The sequence below is a fragment of the Rhinolophus sinicus genome, linkage group LG01 (assembly GCF_036562045.2).
Source record: "Rhinolophus sinicus isolate RSC01 linkage group LG01, ASM3656204v1, whole genome shotgun sequence".
In the NCBI taxonomy this organism is placed as follows: domain Eukaryota; kingdom Metazoa; phylum Chordata; class Mammalia; order Chiroptera; family Rhinolophidae; genus Rhinolophus; species Rhinolophus sinicus.
Window position 1 is genome coordinate 15,932,219 of NC_133751.1, and position 25,007 is coordinate 15,957,225.

Consider the following 25,007-nt stretch of genomic DNA (forward strand, 5'->3'; position numbering starts at 1 on the left):
TAATAAGCTGGATTCCCCAGGATACATCAGAGAATAATTAACCATCTTTAAATGAAATAGCTTTACTTCTCTCCTGGGGAACAAACTACACATAGTTGCCCATGCATGAAATGTGTGAGTCTCAAATAACTACCTGCAATTCTCAGCATTTTTGTGACCTTTGATTTGAGACTCATATTTGACACCATTTAAATACTTATCAGGGTAGGCTTTGATGATATCAGTGAACCTAAAATGCTTATCCGTTTTTTGAGTTTTTCGGCTTTTCTTGAGCTAATTTTCATGCATATTTTCTGGATAATTACAAATGTTGCGTAATTTTTCAAATTTATTGGCATAAAATTGCTTAAAATACTTATTCATGATTTCTAAATTCCTTTCATTTTTGTTCTCTCTCTTTTATTTGATCCAACTCCAGTTTTTTGACTCTCTGTTTTTTCTTGTTTTGAATGGTATCTCATTCATTTCTATTTCTGCCTTTATTTCTGTCCTTACACTTCCCTTATTTATTTATCTAGCTCTTGAGACAACTTCTTAATATTTCTTTTTGATTATTCTTGTTTATCTTAAACAAACATAATTTAAGGTTATATTGTAAGTCTTCTGATCCTTACTATTTTTTGGTTTAATTTATTGGACTCTGATGGAACTATATTAAAATCTATCACTATATTTGTAGTTTTGTCCATGTCTCCTGATAATTCTATCAGACTCTCCTTGACACATTTCTGGGTTTTGTTACAGGTATAGTCAAGCCCATAAGTATTCTATTTTCTTGGGATTGTTCTTTCAGTTATTAAGAATTGATTCTTATTATTATTGTTTTTGTCTTATACTTGATTTTGTATGATATTAATATTGCTGCACCCCTTTTTTTAGGTTGATATTTAAATGATATATCTTTTCTCCATCTCTTATTTTACATAATTTTTTACTTTGAAATAATTACATATTCACAGAAATTTGCAACAACACACACAAAAAAAAGAATAGGGAGGTCCTGTACACCCTTCACTCAGCCTTCCTCTGTGTTCACATCTTACATAACTATACATCTCTTTATTTTAAATTTCTAAACTATGCTTCTTATTAGCAATATACAGCTAGATTTTGTTTCTTTATCCAATCTGATCATTTCGGTCATTTTAAAAGGTGAGTTTAATTGTTTACCTTTTGAGTGGTTATTTATATAGCTGGAATTGTTTGGAGTTTCTTATTGTCTTTCTTTCCTTGCTTTATTTTTTCTGCTCACCACATTTTGCTTCCTATTCCTGCTGTTTCATTTTCTTGTTGCTTACAATGAAAATTTTACTTTTATAGTCTGTATTACTCTCACAAAAGTATTACGTTTCCAAATTTAACAGTTATTTCTTGTATCCCAATGCCTTTTCTCTGGATTCAATTTTCTTCCTTTGCCTTTAGGACATGTAAGATACTATTTCACTGTCTCTCAGCATCTATCTTTGTTGATAATAACTCTTAGGTTATTAATATGGGATAACCTGTCTCTCTCTGGTAACTTTTAAGTTTTTTTAGAGAGTTATAATATATATTGATTGGGTTTATTTTTATTCATCTGTCTTGTACTTGAACTACTCTTTTAATTTAAAAATTATGTTTGAATTCAATTCTAGGAAAACCTTAGCTAATCTGTCTTTAAATATAATTTCTCCACCATTCCCTCATGTTCTTTCTCTATACATTCTTACAAGGATATGGGAAAGTCTTTTGACCTAATCACTGTTTCTGGGAAAGTATTTCCATTAACTAATTTTTTTCTTCCATTATGTTCAATAGTTTATTCCATTTGTTAGGTTGTTTATGACTACATTTTTCATTTCTAATATTTCTAATTACCCTGTTTCCCTGAAAATAAGACCTAGCCGGACAATCAGCTCTAATGCATCTTTTGGAGCAAAAATTAATATAAGACCCGGTATTATATTATATTATATTATATTATATTATATTATATTATATTATATTATATTATATTATATTATATTAAAGACCTGGTCTTACATTATAGTAAAATAAGACCGGGTCTTATATTAATTTTTGCTGCAAAAGACGCATTAGAGCTGATTGTCCGGCTAGGTCTTATTTTGGGAGAAACACGGTAGTTATGATACATATCCATCCATTCATGCTTCATTTATGCCTATTTTTTTTCTGACGTTTCCCTTAACTTTTTCATTAAAAACCTTTAAATATTTATTTTAAAGCCTTCTTTTTTTAAAGCCTATTATTTTTCATTTATCTGGACCACATTTACTTCACGATGATTTTCTGTTGTTGTTCTTGGCATTGTACTTTTTCGTGCATTCTGAATATTCGGTTTGTCCCATTTTTGGTGGTGGTTTTTGTTTTTCTTTTCACTCTCTCGTGCACCCCACACTATCCAGTGGTTTGGCCATTGCTTCCAACCAATCATTTCACGGAGGTGCCACTGGACATAGTGCAGTTCAGTTGCTGGCCACTAGGTGGCTTCTTTCGTGCATCTCCCACTCATGAGCCTGTGTCCTCACAGAAACCCTTGGTGTCAAGCAGCGGTCAGTAGCAGAAATTCTGAATTATATTTCAGAGGCAGAGGATCCACACCAGCCTTTGTTTTAACAGTGAGCTAACTCAGGCCTCTGTCTTTTGTAGAACAGTTTACCAAACTCCCCGTTCTCTTCCCGGTTCCAGAACCACAATCTTGGGTTTTCAGCTCACGTACCTCTTGCTGGTTCTTACTCTACATCCATGTAATCTTGATTATGGTTTTGAGCATAACGCTGTCTTTTTATGTTTCCGCTTCACTCTTATCTACCACTGCTGTGTGTTTGGAACAGAAGCATGTCCAAAAGAGTGAAGTTAGCACACACTTGGAAAATCAAAATTCTGTATTAATTCAGGATCAAAGGACTTAAGAGGGAAAATATGGTTGGAATATTTTATTGCTGCTTTTCAAAAGTGTTGAAAGGCATTGTAACTATGCGCTCTGATAAATACGAGTTTTTAACAACATTGTGTACAGTGGCTAACTGCTGGTGTCTTGAAAGATTCTGTATAGGAACAGCCTACTAAACATTTTATCGTGTTTTGTGGTTTTTTTCTTTGTGAAAACTGGATTTATATCCAGACTCAGAGTCTTTTCACTTTCTCAAGAATGGCAACAACCAATGAGGAAAATTAAAACTTCAAAGGGCAAATATTTTATCAAACTAGTAACAGGTACAGAAAGAAGCAGCAAAAAAAAAAAAAATATCAGAAGACGAATGGCTGATCTTATTCCTTGGAGGTTGCTAGGAGAATGGCACCTTATTTCCTTATAGCAATTGGTTATGGGGAGAGAGAAAAATCCATGTCACAGGGAATTATTTTTTTTCTAAAAACATATTTTTAGTTTTAGCTTCATGCTGTTTTTAAAACTATCTCGGTATGACACTCCTGACAGTTTCTTCGACAAAAATCATGCCAAGGTGGAAACTTTCCTTGACGTATGCACTTCTTACATTGTATTTAATGAAATGTTAAGATTCTAAATTTTAAAACATTAATACAATTGAAATGTCTGTGTATAACTCAAAACCTTATGTTTGAGAAATTTTCAGAGTTCATTATACTTTTTCTAGCTTATTAGCATATCAACGATGGTGCATGAGTTTAGTCTAATTATACTAAACAAGCTGCTGTTCAAATAACAGGACACATGGACTGTGAATAAGATCCCTGCATGGCTATTGGTCCCAATTATAAAAAGGTTGGCATTTTCCTGTAGTGCGTTCAAGAGTTATTTCTTTTATAAGCAGTAAGCCGTATGCTTCTGGATGCTATCAATTAAAAGAACTTTGGTGCTTTTTTTCAAAGGGAGTTTTGTGGATGTTGTGTGGATATATGTGAGTCTAAATATAGATGCAAACACACACATACACGACACATATATTGGCTGAGAGAGCTCTGTGAAAAATAAACATCCTAAACCTGCTTCTCTTAGGAAATCCTTTATAGATTTTTTTTTTTCACATCCCTGTCTTTAGCTATTGCATTGCTAATTGTGCAAAAAATGCTATAAAGTTGCTTGTTTAACATAAAGGGAAACAGTGAAACCCATAAGCCTCTCAGACTGAAAGCCAAAATATCGCAGCACTTTGGGGAGGAAGTATGTTATGAGGGAGAAAGCACCGGCTTTGGAACCAGGTAGCTGTAGACAGAACTCTGTCCCTGCCACTGATCCACTGTGTAAACTCAGGGACTGTGTGAACTTCCTGTCATGTGTTTCCTTACATGTAAACTAACGATGATCTCTGGCCTGACCAGTTGCGTGATGTCAATGCTCTTTGGCCAACAACACATCCAGAAATGAGGACACCATTAGAATAAGAAAATATACGGATGTACGAGTTTGAAAATAAGTGACCTGCAGTGTAAACTGGATATCTGAAGAAGTCTGGGCTGTCTGGAAAAAGCAGTCCTATCTAATGTAACTTAGCTGTAGCTGGTGGATATTGGTCAAAAAATTTTGTTTCCTGAACTCTTCCATCGTTTCCCACTTCTCACTACCCCTTGGATGTAACCTAGTAAAACTCCTATAGATCATTAGCTCTCTATTTAACCACTCTCTGACTTGGCATCAGGAAAACACATTTATCCCAATGTTCATTAGACAAAAGATTAGGTAACATAACATGTCAACATGTTTTACAGCAAGTCATCCTTTTAGGAGCTTTAAAAATGAACTTCAAATTTAAAGTTACATCTGGAAAGCAACTCCTAATGCAGTCACTGAAAAACTTGGCATTAAAAATCTCTGACAATGATAAAAACTCACAGTATACTGAAAACCAAGACTGCCATACAACCAGTTGCCTGAATCTCAAAGATATACCACAGTTTGTAAGAAAGATGAAGTTGAAGTAGGAAAATTAATCAGTGGTCCACCCTCTGTCCTAGCCCATGGGGCACGGGTGGTACCTCCCAGAACCACCTTCCCGACTATCTTGCTCTCAACTCTTAACCACTATCCCAGGGCACAGGGGTATAAACCCAGTCCCCACAAGAGTAAAGTTCTGCCCAAGTCATGAAACTCATTTTTGTTCATCGCATGTATGGCCAACCCATCCCCCACTCGGTCTGAATAACAGTTAAAATGATGATGTAATCATCAGAACAGCCCATGAATCAGGTACTGATGTCATCAATTTTGTAGGTGAAGAAGCCCAGCCCTGGTCAGTCTACGTCCAAATTTAATAGGAGACTAAAATGAGCTTTCAATTTTGTTTAAGCCCCTGTTAAGTGGGGTCTTCCTGTTCCTAGAAGCCCAAATTAGAAGATGCAGCAATATAATACCTCATCTTTTCTAAAGCTGATTTATGTGGTCCATGTTCCTCTTATCCTTCTTTCAAAATTACTTTATTAAAAAAAAAGGAAAAACAGAAAGGCCAGCTTTTGTTAACCTAAGCAGTTTTTGCAAGTCTCCAGTCATGCTGAACTTTCACTTTATAACTGCTATTTCCAGAGATAACCTTTCTATCTTTTCCCTATGTCCTTGCTTTGGTGTCTCTTGTACACCTGATCTTTTTAAAAGCTCTAAACTTATTTATATCCTGCCCCATTTGGAAATGGATGAGAGATGACTGCTTAGAGATCTTAGACAATTTCATACTCAAGGAACCCAAAATATGCCTGGCCTGAGTCTTGGCCAGGTGTCATCTGAGCTATCCCAAATATGTGGGTATCAGTATTACTCTCGCAACTCTTTTAAAAAGCAGGTCCTGCCAACTTGCTTAGTAATGAGGTCAACTTCTCAAGCCATATATTTAATTTAAAAAAAAAAAAAAAAACACACTATATTTTTATAACCGTTTTGGATTTACAGAAAAATTGCAAAAATAGTATAGAGAATTCAGTATATGCCCTCCACTCAGTTTCCCCTTATTAACATCTTCCATTAATTAGTATAGCAATTTGTCACAACTATTGAACAGAACCGGTGGTGATACCATATTATTAACTAAAGTGCAGTTTTTCATTTAGTTTATTCAAATGGCTTCATTCATTTCCCCTATTGATCTCCTGTTTTCAATTTCAATGACTTCTGTTCTAAATTTTTCTTCCTGCTTAGTTTAGCCTAAACTGCTCTTCTTTCTCCAGTTTCCTAAGGTGAGAGCTTAGATAATTTTTAGATATAATTCTCTTCTAATATATGCCTTTAATGCTATAAATTTTCCTCTAAGAACTGCACTCCGAGAATTTTGATAAATTGTGTTTCCATTTTCACTGAGTTCAAAATATTTTGAGTATCTCTTGAGACTTCATTTTTGACCCATGACTTATTTAGAAATATGTTGCTCAATTTCCAAACAGTTGAGGATTTTCCAGCTATCTTTCTATTGTTATTTCTAGTTTAATTCCATTGTGATCTGAGAACATACTTTGTATGTTTCTTATTTTTGTTCTTTAATTTGTTACATGTGTTCTGTGGTCTACCTGGTAGAGAGACAAGCAACAAGAACAAGTCTTTCTCTCTCTCTCTCTCTCTCTCTCTCTCTCTCTCTCTCTCTCTCTCTTATTATTATTATTATTACACAGACCATCCTACCTCTTGAGGCACTCCTTTTCCGGTTTAAGTCATCTGTTTAATACATGCAGAGCCAAATAATTTCTTCTGCCCCTTTCCCCAGAACAGAGGCCTCAGGATACATTCAGATCTTCACTTCCCTCAAGGTTTCTACCAGTGTGATTAAGGTTTTGAAGCTATTGGAACCAAATTTTAGTTAGGGCACCAAGGCACAGTAACTTTGTCCTCTGTTTTGGCAGATTAGCACCAGTCACTAATAAAGATTTCAAGATTTCACTGGTCCTAAAAATAAGGACACATCTGTGAGATGTTTATAAAGGTCAATGCATGCAGTTTAAAGAATACTCCTTTATTCCTTGATTATATCCTGATTACCTCTTTTCTTCTGTTAATAAATTATGTCTTTTATTAAATTATGATTAAATCATGTTGTCTTTTAATTTCCTGATTCGGCAAAATAAAAGTTTAAAACTGTGTGTCATCCACCTAGAGTTGTTTTGTGGGTTTGTTGTTATTGTTTGTTATGGGCTGAATTGTGTTCCCCCAAAATGTATATATTTGAGTCCTAACCCCTCAGTACCTCAAAAATGTGACTCTATTTGGAGACAGCGTCTTTAAATAGGTAATTAAGTTAAAATGAGTCCATTAGGTTGAACCCTAACCCAATATGACTGGTGTCTTTATAAGAAGAGATTAGAACACAGACATACCAGGGGGAAGACCACATGAAGACAAAGGGAGGGGATGGCCAAGCAGAGAGTCCTCGTAAGAAACCAGCCCTGCTGACACCTTGATCTGGGACTTCCCAGTCTCCAGAACTGTGGGAAAATTAATTTCTGTTGTTTAAGTCACCCAGTCTGTGGTACTTTGTTATGGCGGCCCTAGCAAAACAATATACTGTCGTTTGAATTGTTTTCGTAATTTTTTCCCTTCCATGAAATCCCAAAATTTTAAGGATCTCATCTCAGTTTCTAGGAACCAACTGTGTCTTCCTGTCACCTCATCAAGAAATCCCATTCGAGGCCCATTTGCAACCAAGCCCTGGTCAAGACCATGGAAACCCAGGTCCTGTTTGTGCCTTTCAAACCCATTTCATTGTTTCCATGCCTGTTTTGGGAATACCTAGAGAGAACTGGGAGACTGATTTCCCCATCTCAGGCCTGAGTGCCTTCCCCGTAAGGCCTGCCTCAGGCCTCTCTCTGGGCAGCACGACCTCACCAACATAACACATCAGCACCCAAAGCTGTGGGTGGTGAAGGGTTGCTGTGGGGACAGAGTCCCAGAGAGCAGTTTCCAGGTTCTCGACCTCATGTGGAAAGGTGCGGGCTCGGGTAGTAGATGGGCATCAGCTGTGACTAGTTGACCATCAGCTGTAACCAGTTAGCCAATGGTCACTGATGTAGCTGCCGTGACTGAGCTAGCAAGCGCGGATGGCAGTTAGCAAAGGGTTGGTTGATTGGCAGAGAAGCAGATGGCGGATTGCGCATCGTGTGGAGCCTGCTTCCTATGTCTCCAATCCAGCTGCCAACGAGACTATAATGGTATGAACCCCACCATCCATGGCTCCGTTGGTGTTCTCTTTTGGCCTCGCCATGTCCTGTGTTCTGGTGTGGGGAGCGGGAGCTGAGTCCCTGCATGACAGTTGCACAATTGTAATTTTCTCGAGCAGAATTTCAGATAAATGTTGTCCTCCATGGTCATCATTATCACCAGTTCATAGGTTTAAAACACAAACAGTAATTCTTAGTTCATGTGTGTAGTTCTGGCGTTAGTACCAGTGACACCTCACAGTACGGCATTGAATTACCTTCAACTTTACAAAACCCTTTTCTTCACTATCTTGATACAGAAAATTAAATTTTAAACAGGTTAGGTTTCCTATTTTTAGGCAAAGCAACAACAAGACAGAACAGTCATTCTTTAAAGCAAGGTAAAATGCAATTATAATCTTAGGAAAGTCACTGTTCATATCAAGTGTGACAACGGGAAATGGTCTAAATTGGGATTCTCCTTGAAAGTTGTGGTCCCGTGGAGGCAGGTTTCATAACAGAAAACATTTGTGTAACCTCAGCTTGAGCACTTTCCACTTCTGAATATCACAATATGCTCTGCAGGGAGTGTTAATGAATACATCTGTTTGCCTCCCTGCACAGCTGAATAATATCTGAAAACAGATCTGTTTTCCCATTTTGGAAAAATACCCAGGAAATACTTGTTGAAGAACAATGTTTAGTTACGTAAGTGCCTTTACCTTGCCACGTAAACTTAACACGAAAAGATACAGGAGTCCCTAAACAGCTGCGAAAAGGCAAGGACATATTATTTACCTTGGAGCCATTTTTATTCCAGTTTCTGTTACTTTTCAGACACTCTGAACCATTACCACTCCTTTGGATTTCCTCTGTTATCTGGATTTCTTGCAGGCGGAGAGACAGTATCTCAGCCCCTTGCCAGAAATGTAGCTTGAAGAGGTCCGTTTACTACTTTCTAAGGAGCAGAGAAGCAACACTAAAGGCTGTCGTAAGCTACCATCATGGCACCGTGGCAGCTCAGAGCCGGAGGATTTCCCTGTTGTGTCATCGCAAAGAGCAGCAATATCAGCAGCTTCCAAATTCATTATAGGTTTGTTCGTGTGTTTGTTTGCTGACTAATATAAGATCAGGTAAGTGCAGTCACTCAGCCATTCTGATTCCAAGAACTGCATTCAGATGTTTTGCCCCGTTCCCCACCCCCATTTTAGCAGCATCCCCCAAAATATATGCCTCTCCATTCGGCCACATTATTAGATTTCTATCTTCTTTCTTTTACTGCTTTATGCCAGATATTTAAGATGCCTTTGCCATAGTGACATCAACTGTGTCAACGAAAAAACCATCCAGCCTAAGAGAAAGCTTATGAGTTTGAGTCAAACTGACGACAATTGCTGGAAAGCAAAGTCTGAATGGATTGAGAAAATGCTCTGGGAAATGGCCACTTTGCAATGTATTTTATACATTAGAATCAAAGGAAGGATACATGAAATCCAATGGTTATAGATTAAGGGGGTGGGAGAAAGCAAAGTGGGAAAATCTCTGGGATTGGACAAAAAGCAAAATGGAGAGACACATTTCTTTTACATTGGTGCGTACAGGATAGTTAAGAGCATTTTACAGCACATAGAGATGGTATTTGGGGAACAAGATAACACTGAGGGATTTTGTAGTTTCTTGCTCTGGTGTGGTGGGTTGTGCCCCCTGGGGGGTCTGGAAAAAGCGATTACTCTGACATTCCAAGGTTATGCTATCTTAGATGCAAAAAGACGACAGACAGGCTCACTTAAGGTAAAGACTGACCTTTGTCAAGGAAGCTACAGGCCAAAGATGTGACTTCTGGCCATGCCCACCTTAGTTAGGAATTTTTATGTTCACGCCATCCTACATGGTTATTTTCAGTCTCCTGAGCTTGTCAGGTTTAACATGTGGCTCCTTTTCTGTCCACAACTGGAAAAGGTTGAAACTGGAACCCCTCAGCATGACATATTTTTTGCTACATTACTTACAAGTACTACTCAAATAATCCTTGTGTAAGTACCACAGAAATAATCCCAGCTGGATTTGAAAAAGGACATATCAAATTCCAATTTAAATAATTAAAATAATTGTTTATTATTATAGAAATAACCGTGAGAACTAGTCCATATTTTTTGACTCATACTTCAGAAACAGGCTGGCAATAATATGAGTGATTCTTAGGTTGGCCTTCACATATTCAAATTGTAAATTCCTAAATAAATTTATTGTCAAAATGAATAGACAATTAATATTTAATACTTTGGATAAACTTTGTTGGAATAGTCATTCATTTATTAAGCAAACATATATATATATGTATATATATTTAATAATATATATATATATTATATATATAATAATATATTTATATTTAAATAATATATATATATATATATTTAAAATCAGGTATGGAAGGCATCAACAATGCAAGAGAACTAGAAATATGCATGAATCTTGGGTGTTCTCTATCTCCTAGGAATTTATAATACAACTGGATAAACCATTCACAATACAATTGGATAAAACCCATAAAATACAGGCTGTGCTAAATGTCATAAAAGAATCCTCCAAGAATTTAAAGGAAGAAAATCAGTTAGCATTTTAGTTGGAATTTAAAGGAGTAAGATTTTTTAAAATAATGCAAATAAGCAATACTTTGTTATTCTTTATTCCTATAAGTAATGTTAAGCTTTGTTCTGTAACTACACTTGCTTTTTAAACTTTGTTAGGTGGGACCAAGGCAGCCTTTCGGTGCTAGTCTTCTGAAAATCAGTAAGTCCTGAGCCAATAAAGTAGGGACCATTGAAGTGGGAAGATCAGGTGAGTGTAATTTCAAAGGCAGTGTGTGCAAGAAGGAGGGGATGGTCACTTCAGGACTATAAAGGATGGTAAGATTTTTGCCAGAGAGAGAAGTGGGAGGAAAAGGAAGGATAAAGAGCAAAAGCTTTTCAATCAGAGGGAAGAGAATGAAGAAATAAGTTCTTAATCATGCTTCACCCCAAAAGAGACACTAAATTGATCTTCTAGCTATCAACTTTTGGGGCAATAGAAAAAATATATAGAAAGATTTACTTCTCCTGAAGTATCCTGGATTAAAGATTTTTCAAAACACAAGAACTCCTTCAGATTCCTAGGAGGACTATGTGGCAAGCTGAGATAATTACTGATTTTCAGTAGTATATCCAGTTTCCACAATGTATCTAATTTACTCTCGACAGATCCCCCAGCATGATACAAGTTCAACTATTTCTCATTTGAGAGAGAACCCTTGGGATCATTTATGTTTCAAACATATTGCCAATGACTTGAAAACTAAATAGCCACAGGAAATTCTGCTATCTTCACGCAGAAATGAAAATGTCGGAAACAATCTTATTTTGATTTATCTTTGCAAAGATGTTTTTTTCTTTCATTATTTACTTCTCAACAGCGATGCAATGAGCTAATATTTACAGAAGAAGTAAATATGAGGGAGAATGTTTTTTTAGCAGCATGAAAGTGTATCAAATATATATCATAGAATATTTCAACCCTTAAACCCACCCAGGTGAATGTTTTCTCCTCTGAAAGCTTCCTGATTTCCGCTTGCTAAATTCTTCTGAAGCTTACTGCTCTCAAATAGTTCATTGCTTTGCTACCATACTGAGAATCTGACAAGAGCTTGTCATAAGAATTCTGCATGGCAGCTGCTTTTTATCAATTTATGGAACAAGAAAGGTTAGTATGAATTTTTGAGTCCCTGAATAGTATCTTAGCTGGAGGGTAATCCTGCCATTTCTGGAACTCTGCACCAAAAATCTTGACTTAAAAATTAAAAGACCACAGATCATTGGATCCCCTTCACTTTTTCAAACCTAAACCATTGATATGTTTTCATGAGGTTTGGGAATCAATCAACGTTAACAACCTAAACATTCTATTTGGGAGAAAATACTTGAATGCAAAAGAGTTTCTACAAAGTTACGTCTCAGATTGATTTTAGAAGTCATAAGAAAATCAAATATATTCTGGTAAAGAATTAAGCATGAAAATGGTGAATAACTGTTTTCCCTTGTGTCCACCCTCCTTACCCAAATAAGAATCCCTCTACTGAGCATGTTCTATGTCAACATAGGGCAAGTCTAAAGCTGTAGGGAATTTTTATAAGTTAATTTGAATCAAATTGGTGACAATTGCAGGAGAGCAAAATCTCAATGGATTGAGAAAATGCTCTGCAGAATGGCAGTTTTGCAGCTTTTTAAATATACATTAGAATCAAAGGAGGAGACGTAAGGAGGGTTACATGAAATTCATTGGTAGATTGGGGAGATGGGAGAAAGCAAAGTGGGTTAATCTCTGGGATTGGATAAAAAGTAAAATGGAGCAACACACACTTCTTTTCCATTGGCGGGTACAGGATAGTTAGTGATTAACATGTACAGCACACAGAAATGGTATTCAGGGAACAAGGTAACATTTTTAAGTTCTGTGGTCTCCTGCTCTGGTGAGATGGGTGTGCCTTGACGGGTCTGATAAAAAGGGATGACTCTGTCATTCCAGAGGCCTGTTATCTTACACGCAGAAAGGTGACAGGCTCAAAGATTGACCTCTGTCAAGGAAGCTACTGGCCTAGGACGTGGCTACCTGCCATGAATTGGTTTTAGTTAGGAATTTTTTGTTTTTCAGACCATCCTATGTGGTTACTTTGTAAACCACATAGTTTGTAAAGCCTGCCATTGCAGGCGTCCCCTTACCATGCAGTCTAAAAAAAAATTCCACACACATTTGATTATTTTGTGTCAGGAAGGTAAAATATCTTAACACAAATGTGTTTTTAAAATCAACAAATGGACATGATTTCCCTATCAAGTGGATAAATGTATGTGATCAATAAGATTATTTCTGGAATTCTCAATCTGTTTATTTCCCTATGCTATATTGATGTTGCCACTAATGGCAGAATCGAGTTTCAATGGAATTATATCCTAAATAACCACAGAAAAAAGGCAGTTCTCTAGTACACTAATTTTTCTTTGTAAGTGATATAACATGCAACTCATGTGTTTGGAGAACCAATGCCACACATAAAGCATTTCTTACACAGTGAGGTATATTTCATACTTGTTCTTCTCTCATTTATGCTTGAACTATGCCCCAATTTTCCATTCATTGAAAGATGACCCTCCCTTGTATTACTGCCTATGATTAAGAATCTTCAATCGCTTTGCAGTCCACCAGCTCCCTCCCTCCTCTCCACACAAGTACTGGAACAACAAAACCCAAAACCTTTTACATCGCATAGAATTGGTCCTAGATTAAGAGCCAAGTGACCAGGTTCTAGCTCAGCCTTGCCCCTGGCATTCTGTGTAATCCTAATTAAATCACTTCACCTCATTCGGCACTTCTCCATTTTAACGAAATGGAAATCAAAATAATGAAATATAATTGTGACCTGTCACATTGCAAGGAGTTAAGGTATGTAGGGTTGGAAAAAATATGTAGATTTCCTTTCATCTCTTGGCATTTTGTGTAGTTTTCCTTGGATGAGTCTTGCACAAATTTTATTATATTTGTCCCTAATTATTTCATGTTTTAAAGTAAATGGTAGCTTTTCAATATTTCCAATAATATGTTGCTAGAAATAAAGTTGAGTTTTGTATATTAACCTTGTACTTTACCTTACTAAACTCATTAATTCTAGTAGTTTATTCTTTAGGATTTTCAACATTTGATCATGTCTTCTACAGAGTTTTCTTTCTTACAATATTTTATTTTTCTCGTTCTAGCCTGATCTCACAGGCTGGATCTTCAGTAAGTGTTGAATAGAAATGGTGACAGTAGGTAGCTCTTTGCTTTTCGCCAAATCTTAGGAGAAAAAACATTACGTATGTCAGATGTAGGTTTTTCATAGATACTCATCAGATTAAGGAAGCACCCTTCTAATTCTAGTTTGTTCGGTTTTTATCATGAATGGATACTGAATTTTATTGTAACCATTTTCTGCATGTATTGATATGACCATGTCCCCCCAGCCCTGTGTTAATTTGGTGAATTACATGATTTTTAAAATTCTGTTAATTCACTTTTTAAAAAATTTTAAATTGTGCTAAAATACCCATAAAATTTACTATTTTACCATGCTTTAGTGTACAATTCAGTATTATTAATTATATTCACTGTTGTACGACATATCTCCACTATTTCACCTTGCAAAACTGAAACTCTGTACCCATTAAACAACTCTCCATTTTCCGCTTCCCCTTTTAATTCATTTTTTATTTTATAATAATTTCAGTCTGTAACCAACTGGAAATAAAAAGTCCTTTACCTCAGAAAGTTTTAAAAGCACTGTTCTAAATCAGTTGATTTGCTAGTAGTAAAAGCATTTTTAACATGTGCTTCGCTTGCAAACTAAGCTTTTAAGTCTTACACACAAAAAATCAGTGTCTTTTTTGTGATAGAAGATAAATATACCTCATTAGTTTCCTAAATGATGGTTTTCATCACTTCAAACTAGGTAAAATTACATTGTGTGTTTTTAAAGCAATTTATTTCACTCAAACCATAATTTTTTATAGTTATATTGTGGTGTGACCACTGGCTGGACCATAAACAAAACCAAAGTCCCATTTTCTCCTGTCCCCTTTCATTCTTCTTCCTGTTATTTAGCCAACATGGACAGGTAGTTTTCTTTTTAATTAACACACAAAAGAACGGCTTCACTAAGAATATCTAGTTTAACAATCACCGGCTTGAGCCTTTTGGCAAGTACTATTTTACCATTTCTTGTTACTAATCTAAAACAGTTAGGGTTTGTGGATGGGATTTCATTTATTTTCTTAAAAAAGACTAAACTCTATCACCTAATTTTAGTTCATGAAATCTGTTCCTCACAAATTGATAGTTTTAAAGTATCTGGGAATGACATACGGAGGCCTAAAAATTAACTTCAGGAACTTGTTGCAACGATGTTGCTAATTTTTGATATCAAAGGGATTATTCATTACGAATCTGTACCACCTGGACAAAGAGTTAACCAAGTTTACTATTTGAAAGTGCAGAAAAGGCTGCGTGAAAAAATTAGACGACCTGAACATTTCTCCAACAATTCATGGTTCTTGCATCACGACAATGCACCAGCTCACACGGCACTGCCTGTGAGGGAGTTTTTAGCCAGTAAACAAATAACTGTATTGGAACACCCTCCCTACTCACCTGACCTGCCTACTGACTTCTTTCTTTATCTGCACATAAAGGAATTATTGAAAGGAAGACATTTGGATGACATTCAGGACATCAAGGGTAATATGACGACAGCTCTGATGGCCATTCCAGAGTTTCAAAATTGCTTTGAAGGGTGGACTAGGTGCTGGTGTTGGTGCATAGCTTCCCAAGGGAAGTACTTCAGCAATGAGGTATGTAGCACTTTTTCTATGACTTCACGAACTAAATTGTCTGACATCGTATACATCATATGTGGACTGTCATATTTTCACCCAAGCAAATACCCCTGGAATTTGAGACTATTTGTTTGCAAGAATAAAATTTCTAACAACACAGAAATATACTGTATAATAGTTTTATTTTTCTCATTTTACTATTTTTACATTTTATGCACAAATATTTTTATCTGAGTAAAAATAGAAAATAACTGTTTTATGTAAAATTACAAAAAAAATAAAAACCACAAAGAAATACATAATTGTTATTATGACAGTATAAGTGTCTGTATTTAAAGAGTAAAAATGTATGCAAAAATCCTCCTCCCTTTTACAAAAGACCGAGAATATTTTTTTCTGGCAAGTGAAATATCACTGAAATATCAGTATTTTTTTACAACCTCTAGATATGAAGACATTAAGTTAGTCACAGATGTTTTGCAACTATGAATTTAAAAACATATTTGTGCTATTTCGAAGATACGCTAGTTCTTTTTAGAAGGCAGTAGGATGAAAGGATGAAGATGAAAAATAGACCTCAGACCTCAACAAAAATATTTGAAGGTACAGCCCTTTAAAGAAATATACTTGAGTTTTATCATTAATCGGGGGAAAAAAACAACTAAATAGTTTTTCCTCATTGATTGACATAGACTGATTCAAAAATGAATGTGATGAGTTGATTCATATGAGTATCAACCACACATAGCAATTCTGACTCATTTATTTGATTTTCTGATGCCGACACAAATTTCCAAACTTTAGGATAGCAAGATACCCATGAAAGTTGGCTCAATACGAACCTCACATGGAAAATAAGTTTTAAAACAAAAGTAAAAATTTCATTATTCTTGTACTTATAAGGTACAAAATATGACCAATAATTTTATTTCTTCCTTTGAATACACTGTAAATTCTCCTATGGAAAATTCATTCATAGAAACATAGCCAAGAATGAATGGCATGAATATTTTCTTCCCTAAGTTATCTTTTAACAAAAGCCTACCTGACTTTCTGGTAACTGTAACCTTAGTAAAGACAATGGGAAATAGTTTATATATAAGTTGAGACAAAGCAACGAAAGCATCTTAAATCAATTGGGTAAACTGGTCTCATTACCTATGTTATGGTGCATAAATGATAGTGAGAGGCAAAGAAGAAAAAAGAAAAGCATCTAATCATGTATATCTCTGTTCAAATTATGATGAGAAATGAAAACTGCCAAAGGAAGAAAACAGAAAGTGTGTTTTGTTTATTTATTTATTTTTTTAAAGCATCTCAGGAATGCTTGAAGGAAAAAAGAAATACCATGTTTCCCCAAATATAAGACCTAACCGGAAAATAAGCCATAGTATGATTTTTCAGGATGATATCCCCTGAACATAAAGCCCTAATGCATCGTTTGGAGCAAAAATTAATACAAGACCCGGTCTTATTTTGGGGGAAACAGGGTAATAGTCTTAAGGAATCTAACATAAATGTGGGTGTTTCTTATCTTAAAAAAATATATACCTATGATTGAGACATAAAGGAAGTCTACAATCTTGGCTAAAAATTAAAACAGTATCTCCCCAAAAGCATTTTATATCTAAAAGTGAAGAATTTAAGCTTTTGATAATATACCAGAATAATATACTTTATTATTTCTTAAAACTGTGAGTTACTTGTCAACTCCCCAGGCCAAAAGCAGATGATGCAAAACCTTTGCAATTATTTGTTATCTGAAACTAGAGCTTCTGTTGATTATTTCAAATTGCTATTCCATTCAGATACTCTTGGAATCACTGTGCCCAAATTATACTAATAATATGTCAGTTTATTTTGTATGTGTTTGTCAAAAAGTAAAACTGAAAGTCACAAATTTTATTCTTCCTTAGATATTTACGGCAGGGTCTTAAAGGTCTTAATATAGTAATGTAAATGGGCCAATACTGCACTTTGTAGTCCTATAGCACAGCACTTAAAATTATGATTTGAGGTTGTCAGAAAAGGAGATGGTAGATTCCTCCTTGTTCCTAAGAGCCCTGCCTCCTCCTGTGGTTCATGCCACACCACTAGTTAGTCTTGGCAGCAACAACTGCTAACAATGCCGCCCTGCCTCTATTACCCTGGCCCTTTCCTCCTAGTCAAAAGCATTGACTCTTATAAAGCTGTTTAGGGGGATGAATTTAAAGGAGATGATGAGGGAGAAGGTGCATAAAGTAATATTTGAGAATCAGTCTTCTGCTATAAGAGGATTAGAAGCTATTTGCCAACATCTCATATCATGATTTGTACATAATACCTTAAAACAAACAAACAAACAAATAAACAAAAAACAAGGAAAGCATGTGAGCAAGCAAGCAAGCAAAAAAGAAAGACATATCTAGCCATTTCTGTTTAGTGTCAGCTTGTGGTAAGTAAAATGTTGCTCATATATAAGAATTACTTCATTAAAGAATTTTTAAAATGAGTTACCTTTTGAAATATCTTTCCTTTTGAATATTACTGTCTTCATTTATGTATCTTTATATAGGAAATGGTCAAATGGACATGTATATAGATATTTGTATATTCACACATACAAATATTCAAAAGGAGAAAATTAAATAAATGGGAAATTTTGTTTTAAGAGAAGACTGCCTGTCCTGGAGGTCAAAATTTCCTTTTTAAACTACCAGCGGTGCCAAAAAAATGTATACACATGACTTGTATTCATCTTTTGTTACAGGTATATATTGAGTATTATAATTTTAATAGTTTTTTTTCTTCCTTAAAATGTGTATACATTTTTTTGGCACCCTCTGTATTTGTAACTTACTAACGTCTTGAAAGGCAAAGTACTGCTGACTGATTTAAAGTCTTCATTTCATCAGCAACACAATGACTATGTAAGCTCTTTTGCGCACTAAACCGGCACTATAGGGTAAAAAAAAAAAAAAAAAAAAAAGTAGAAATCCAAACCAAACCAATTTTCTGGCTGAGGTATACTTTTCAGTTTTTTAAATCTCTGACTGGAAAAACAGAGATCATTTCAGAATTTTTGTAATAGTTGGTTTATTAGAATTAAATGCCTCTCTCTTAAAATAATTTAAATTCTTGGCCTGACATTATGAATAATCTATACAGAAAATCCTTAAAAGTGGCTTGAGGTAAGCCAGATTTAAACCTGTACCTCCTTCTTCAGCACTGCTCTTCTGCCAGTCGGCTTCTTATTGTCCTTTGCTGCAAATATATAAATTACTTTAATAACTGATACTCTTATTTTAGTTATTAATATATAATTTTATTTGATATGACTATTTTGGCTCTGCCTGATTAGATGAAAGAGGCACACATGCTTTAGCTGTAAAATCTCCATGTCGCGGTTCTATGTAAAGTGACATCTAGGGCAGCAGAGGGGAAACAGTAACATTTTCAAAAATAGTTAAGCCAGACTGTTCCCTGCAGATACTTCATTTACTTTTCATCTTCAGATGCTACTGGCTATTTTTGGTCGGGCTAGACGTTAATACTGACCAGTTCAGCTTTCCTGACTGTTCACAAACTATCCCACAATGAACCCACCTTCACACTGAAGCCATTGTGGTGATCCTTTAACATATACATATTCTAAAATATATGCTCAAAGTAAAAAGATCCAGATTCACAAGAGTATGAAATATTTATAAAAAAATCATGCATCAGATTGTACAGTCTAGAAATAAAAGAAGATTCCAATTCAGTAATAAAGGTAAGAGCAGTACTTGCTCCAATATTTAAGAAAGACCTGGAACTCCCAGAAGGTCCTGGGCTCAGTTATCCTTTTCTGTTTGCAGAGAAGCCGTAGCCAGGGCTACCGCTGTGACTGGCTGGGCAATTCCGTGGAGCTGCATCTTTGCAAGTTTCTTCTGTTCACATTCTGTGACCAAACGGTTCAACTCTGCTGCACTGTATCCAATAAGAGTCTTCAAGTCACAGACAAACTTGTAGACAAATCTCTTGCCTTGCACTTTACAAATCATGTCCCCATCATAATAATACCTTCAGAGAGAGAGAAACACATCAACATTATATAAAAAATAAAGACTTTGGCCTTCTTACAACATATCACAATCACTTTTATAAGCAGAAGCCTAGCAGAGTATTGCATCCACCATAACAGCAATTAACATTGAAATTACACAGAAATGTTTGATGTTACTATCCAAGGAAACTTCAAACATTATTAACTAAAATTTCAATGCTCAGAATTCTAAAAAACTTTATGTACTAAATTTTCAAAGCATATTTTCCACAATCAGGATAAATCACTGATTTAAAAATAGGTATTATTAAACAAAACAGAAAACCTTGGAAGCAGTAACAGAACCTAAGAACAAGGGCTTGGAGTCAGAATGCGGAGATTCAAAATCCAGTATCTTTATTTATTACCTTTGTGACCACAAGAAAGCCATTTTCTCTAAGCTTTTATTCCTCATCTATAAAATGAGGTTTAAAACAGTACTTACCCTCATAGAACCGTTGAGGACTAAAAGGATTATCTTTGAAAGTGCTTAGCACACAATGACTGGCACAGAGCCCTCTATACAATATAAGCTATGTTAACCATATACATGTAGTATGAAGAAATTTTTAATATATATATTCTATGGCTTGTTGGAATGGCCACTTCTTTTCTGTCTTGTATAAAATCCTATATTATGTAGCTACGCCTTTACTTACATCATGTTACTATGACAGGCTTTCCTTTCAGAGAAATTCTCTAAATCCAATAGGGAGCCTCAGAAGTATAAGTAAAAGCGCTAGAAGAAAGAGACACACAGAAACACAGGAAACAGGACATCATAAAGAACAATGTTCCTAAACCTACACAGCTTCCATTTGGGGAAATCCCTCTAGAAGTCTAGTTTATTGCTGCTTTCTATGGAGATGGAAATAGAGTAGGATTTATATTTACTCTGGAAAACAGACTTTATTTACCACTATACACTGCCAATTCCAGTAATAGGGGGAAAAAGTAAAGACTTTCCTGGGCTGGCAGACTGTGAAGCCTGTATTTTAAAATTACACTGCCCATGTGCACCCATTTGACACAGAGCTATTACAAAAGGAACAATTATTGGCAAAAGTACCAGTGGTGTAAATGACCACACTTAGCAAGATTCATCATAAAAGTCCCTCAGTTTAATCAACTCTATTAATGAAAAGAGTGACCTATACACAGGAAATTATGTAATCTTTTTCTAGTTGCAGAACAGCAAAAGTGTAATAGTTATATTCACTTTCCCATTAAGAGCGATAACACACTGGCCAGTCCTGTGTTTCCTTTTGTGCCAATTACGTTAATATAGAATTTAGATCTCAGCCCATAAACCACCAAATGCTTGTCATTCAGTTTAAAATGCTACTGGCATTTCAATTTCTTAAGAAAATTTCTTCATAATATGTAAGGCTGTAATAAATAGACACTTGAGAAAAAAGGAGAATGAAGGAAAGTGGTTATATTTCAAGCAGGAAAATGAAGTTGGTATACTCTTATCAGTTTCTTGGTAAGAGGTGATAAAAAATACACATTAAGTTTATTTTACTTAATACTTCCTTCAATCTCGTAGATAAATCATACAACTATATATAATAGCATCCATTGTGTTTGTTCATTCTCTACAATTAAGAAAATGGAAAGGGACACAATACCTGTATTTTCATGGATATGATTTCTTCCCTTTCTTTGAAACTTATTTTAAAAACCTTTTAAATTGCGATATATATTACACAGAGAGGACACAAAAGTGAACATTACCAGATAGCTATGACTCAGGTCAGGAGACAGAAACACTGCCCGTACCCTAGAACCCCCCCCCCCACACACACACACCCAGGGCTCCTCCAGTCATCACCCCTTCCCCTAAAGGGTAAACACCAATTTGTTTCATGATAGTAATTTCACTGCTTTTATTTATATTATCACCCAAACTTGCATCCTAAATGCTGTAATTTAGTTTTCCTGTTTTTTGAACTTACAGTGTATACACTCTTTGGGTTCACTGATATCAGTGCTTTTGGCAGTAGTTCATTCTTATGGATACACAGTATATTCTCTGAGACACAACTTATGTATTCACTACCGTTTCATCTACAAGTATCCTGTGCATTCTGAAAGTTTGCGTTCTCCCCCTTCACTTAAGGAAGACCTGCATTAGTACCTGCTTTTGCTAATCAAAAAACATCCAGAGTATTTTCCATTTTACAAAGAAAAGGCGAAAAGCAAAATAGTGCTTAGCATTTGTTTTGCAGCAGCCGTTATAGAGGCAGTGTGCACTCCGAGCCCCTTCCAGAGGAACTGCACCCAGCGTCTCAGCATCAAGCTGCCGAAGCTTTGAACTGTCTGGGAGCATCTGTGCTTTATCTTGATTTATTCTGTGCATTCCTGTTTTTACTATGTGTTATGTGTTGTTTTAGATTTCACGTGTCATTTGGTATGATATGGTAGGTTACTTTTAGGGTCTGGCAACGCTCAGAAACTCCCATATAAATTAATGGTAACTGCTTCTTTGCTCTATGCCATTTTGGCTTATGAAACTTCACAGGAACGCTCTACTTTTGGATAGTGGGAGGAACCTGTTTTTTGGGTAGTTTCTGGTTTTGAATGTTATAAATAATGCTGTTATGAGCACATGTGGACATTATGAGTACATTTTCGTTTGTTAAATATTTAGGAGAGAAACTGCTGGGTTACAGGCTACAATTCACATTCCTACCAAAAGTGCAGAAGCATTCCCACTGCTTCGTATCTTCACCAACACTCCTGGCACTAGTAATCATTTTAATTTTAGACATTCTGGGGTATGTGTTGTACCATTTAACTGTGGCTTTAAATTGCATTTCCCTAATTACTAATGAGGTTGCACACCTCTGCATACATTTAACAGACATTTGGGAAATCTCTACAGTGTCTAAGTCTCTTGCCCATTTTTCATTTTCCTTTTAATCTGTAAGAGTCCTTTAGATATTCAAGATAAGTCTTATGTCAGATTATGTGTGGCCTGCCTTTCACTCTCTTGATGATGGCTTCTGATGACTAGATGGTATTAATTTTAATTTTAATGTAGTCCAATTTGTTGATCTTTTTTCTATTAGGGTTAGTACTTTTAGTTTTGTCTTTCCTCATCTACCAAACTCATGGAGGTATTTCTAGATTCTTTCCTATTTTACTTTTGACATTTCAAGCTACAAGTTACATGAACTGATTTTTAGTATGATGTGAGGAATTTTTATTTTCCCATATGGACAGTCAATTGTACCAGCACTACTGACTAAAAAGCAGGTCTTTTCCACATGTCCTCTTTTCACTGCCATTTTTAAATCAAATGCTCTTATATTTTTGGTTCTTTTTGAGCTATCTATGCTAATCTATGGTCTATTTGTCTATCCTAAGCAAACAGCACACTTTTCTTATTGTTGTAGCTTTGTAGTGAAACTCAGGTTAACCTTCTTCAGATTATCGTGGTACATTATTACTCCCAAATAAATTTTACAAATACCTTGCCAAGTTCTATGGAAAATCTTATTCAGATGGTTACTGCATTGAAATTTTGGTCAATCTAAGGAGAACCGACATCTTAATTATTAATTCTAATAATTCATCAATAATTTTGAGGGGATTTGTATGTATGCCATATAAACTATCAAAAATGACAGTTTTAATTCTGATTATACCAAAAATATCTTTAGATAGTTCGCCATGTGTTTGAGATTAAATGATAAGCACACTGAAAATGAAGCATTTTAGTTACTGATGAATACTAGATTTAGGCAGATTGTAGGGCGAAAAAAAATAGGAAAATGGGTCAACAGTTTGCATCTAAATATAAAAGTTGAAAATATCTGCATATTTGCTCAAGTTTTCACTCAGTTCATCTATGCAAACGATAGATTTTATCTGTAACTTAAATAACAGAAAACATGTTGTTTTTAAACAGAGTAGTATATGCTTTTAAGTCAGATAAAAACAAGTAACTTTTCCCCACTAGGTTATCAGCAAATTTCTCAGTAGTAATGTGACAGGCCAGGAGAGAGTGGGATGACATATTCAAAATATTGAAAGATAAGAACTGCCAGTCATGAATAATCTATCCAGTAAACTTAGCCTTCAGATATGAAGGACAAATAAAAGCTTTCCCTGACAAACAAAAAAAAGTTAGAGTAATATTTAAAAAACAACTCTCAAAATTCTACTAAAAATTATTACTAAAGATTTTTTGAAAAAGTCTTTTTTAACATAAGTTTGAAAATTTTAGTTTTTATATATAAAGAAAACATCATCTTATGAACAAGTATTTTAAAATCATTACACAACAATGTTTATACCTAGAATAAGAAGGCATTTTTAGAAAGGCTTGATATATTAAAAAAAAAGAATAAACGGTAATAAATGCTTACCTTAATGCACGACTGAGTTTCTCATAGTTCATCGTAGGTTTATTTTTACGTTGTCCCCATTTTTGTGCAACCAGTTCAGGCTGATTTAGTTTAAACTCGCCTTCATCACCAACCCAAGAAATGCAGTCTCGAGCATCTTTGTCAGTAAGAAGTTCTAGCAAAAACTGCCACAGTTGGATTTGGCCATTGTTTCCTAAATTGAAAGGGAGAAGCATTGACCACAGCACTATGAATTAACAGAAGGCAAAAGGCAACAAACAGGTTCTCTGGTTTCTATTTCAGCCACGCTAAGAACACAAATGTTTTTTCAAATGCTGTCTAAGCACTGCCAGATAAGTAGTCCATACTCACACTGAAATTAAACCAAATATACATAATATGACAAAACTTTATAAATACCAGATGACAATGCAGAAATACCTGTTCTGTTCCCAGGTGAACTTCTATCTTCTCCTGAAATCCTTGGAGCTCTTTGTACTTTAGCTGCCTTTGCACTACTGTTGATACCTTTAATGGTGGTTGGTGTAGCAGACTGCACTGAGGCTGGAATAATCTGCACAGCTGCAAAGAAAGACAAGGGGAAAATTTTTTTCCCTTCTAATACAAGCAGTGAAAAAAACTACTGAACAGCATAAAATGCTAATTACCTCAACAAAGCCCTCATTTCAAAAAGGCTTAATCTACAACAATTTTGAAAAAAAATTACAAAAAAAGTTCAGAGGATAAGATAGTATGTTTGCATTCCAGTTTGTGAATCTTAACTTACTGAATAAAAGTTGGTCTTATTTTTGAAATAACTTAGTGGACAGTTATAAAATATTAGTTCATTAAAAATGGCTTATCAAATGTTGAGAGAAAATGTGGATGAATGAGAACTCGTATTTCACTACTTATGAGAGTACAACCTCATTCCACCACTCTGATATAACAACTTTGGTAAACCTAGTAAGACTGAAAAGGTAGAAACCCCATGATATTACAACCAGAGAATCACATATACATTCTGAATATACTAATTCAGTGAGGTTCACAGAGTTTTAAAAATAATATACAGTAGTGAAAATGAATAATACTCAA

At 35.2% G+C, this 25,007-nt stretch overlaps 1 protein-coding gene and 1 long non-coding RNA gene across 5 annotated transcripts in view; one reads left to right on the forward strand and one right to left on the reverse strand.

The window, feature by feature from the left end:
• LOC141570198 (uncharacterized) overlaps window positions 1-25,007 on the forward strand; it is an 88,556-nt gene that overhangs the window by 51,503 nt on the left and 12,046 nt on the right. Inside the window, exons 1-2 of one of the 3 annotated variants that reach the window (XR_012494167.1) lie at window positions 8,747-9,224; window positions 15,348-15,506. This is a non-coding gene — a long non-coding RNA (uncharacterized LOC141570198). Of the gene's footprint in view, window positions 1-8,746; window positions 9,225-10,571; window positions 11,830-15,347; window positions 15,507-25,007 lie in introns of those variants that run through there. The other 2 variants (XR_012494168.1, XR_012494166.1) reach the window with 2 other exon arrangements.
• Window positions 15,657-25,007, reverse strand: part of GABPA (GA binding protein transcription factor subunit alpha) — a 36,281-nt gene continuing 26,930 nt past the window's right edge. For both annotated transcript variants that reach the window (XM_019729849.2, XM_019729848.2), the window contains exons 8-10: window positions 24,351-24,491; window positions 23,931-24,123; window positions 15,657-19,532 (exon numbers count right to left, since the gene is read on the reverse strand). In XM_019729849.2, the coding sequence (XP_019585408.1) occupies window positions 19,304-19,532; window positions 23,931-24,123; window positions 24,351-24,491 (563 nt within the window). In that variant the 3' untranslated portion in view covers window positions 15,657-19,303. The remainder of the gene's footprint in view (window positions 19,533-23,930; window positions 24,124-24,350; window positions 24,492-25,007) is intronic.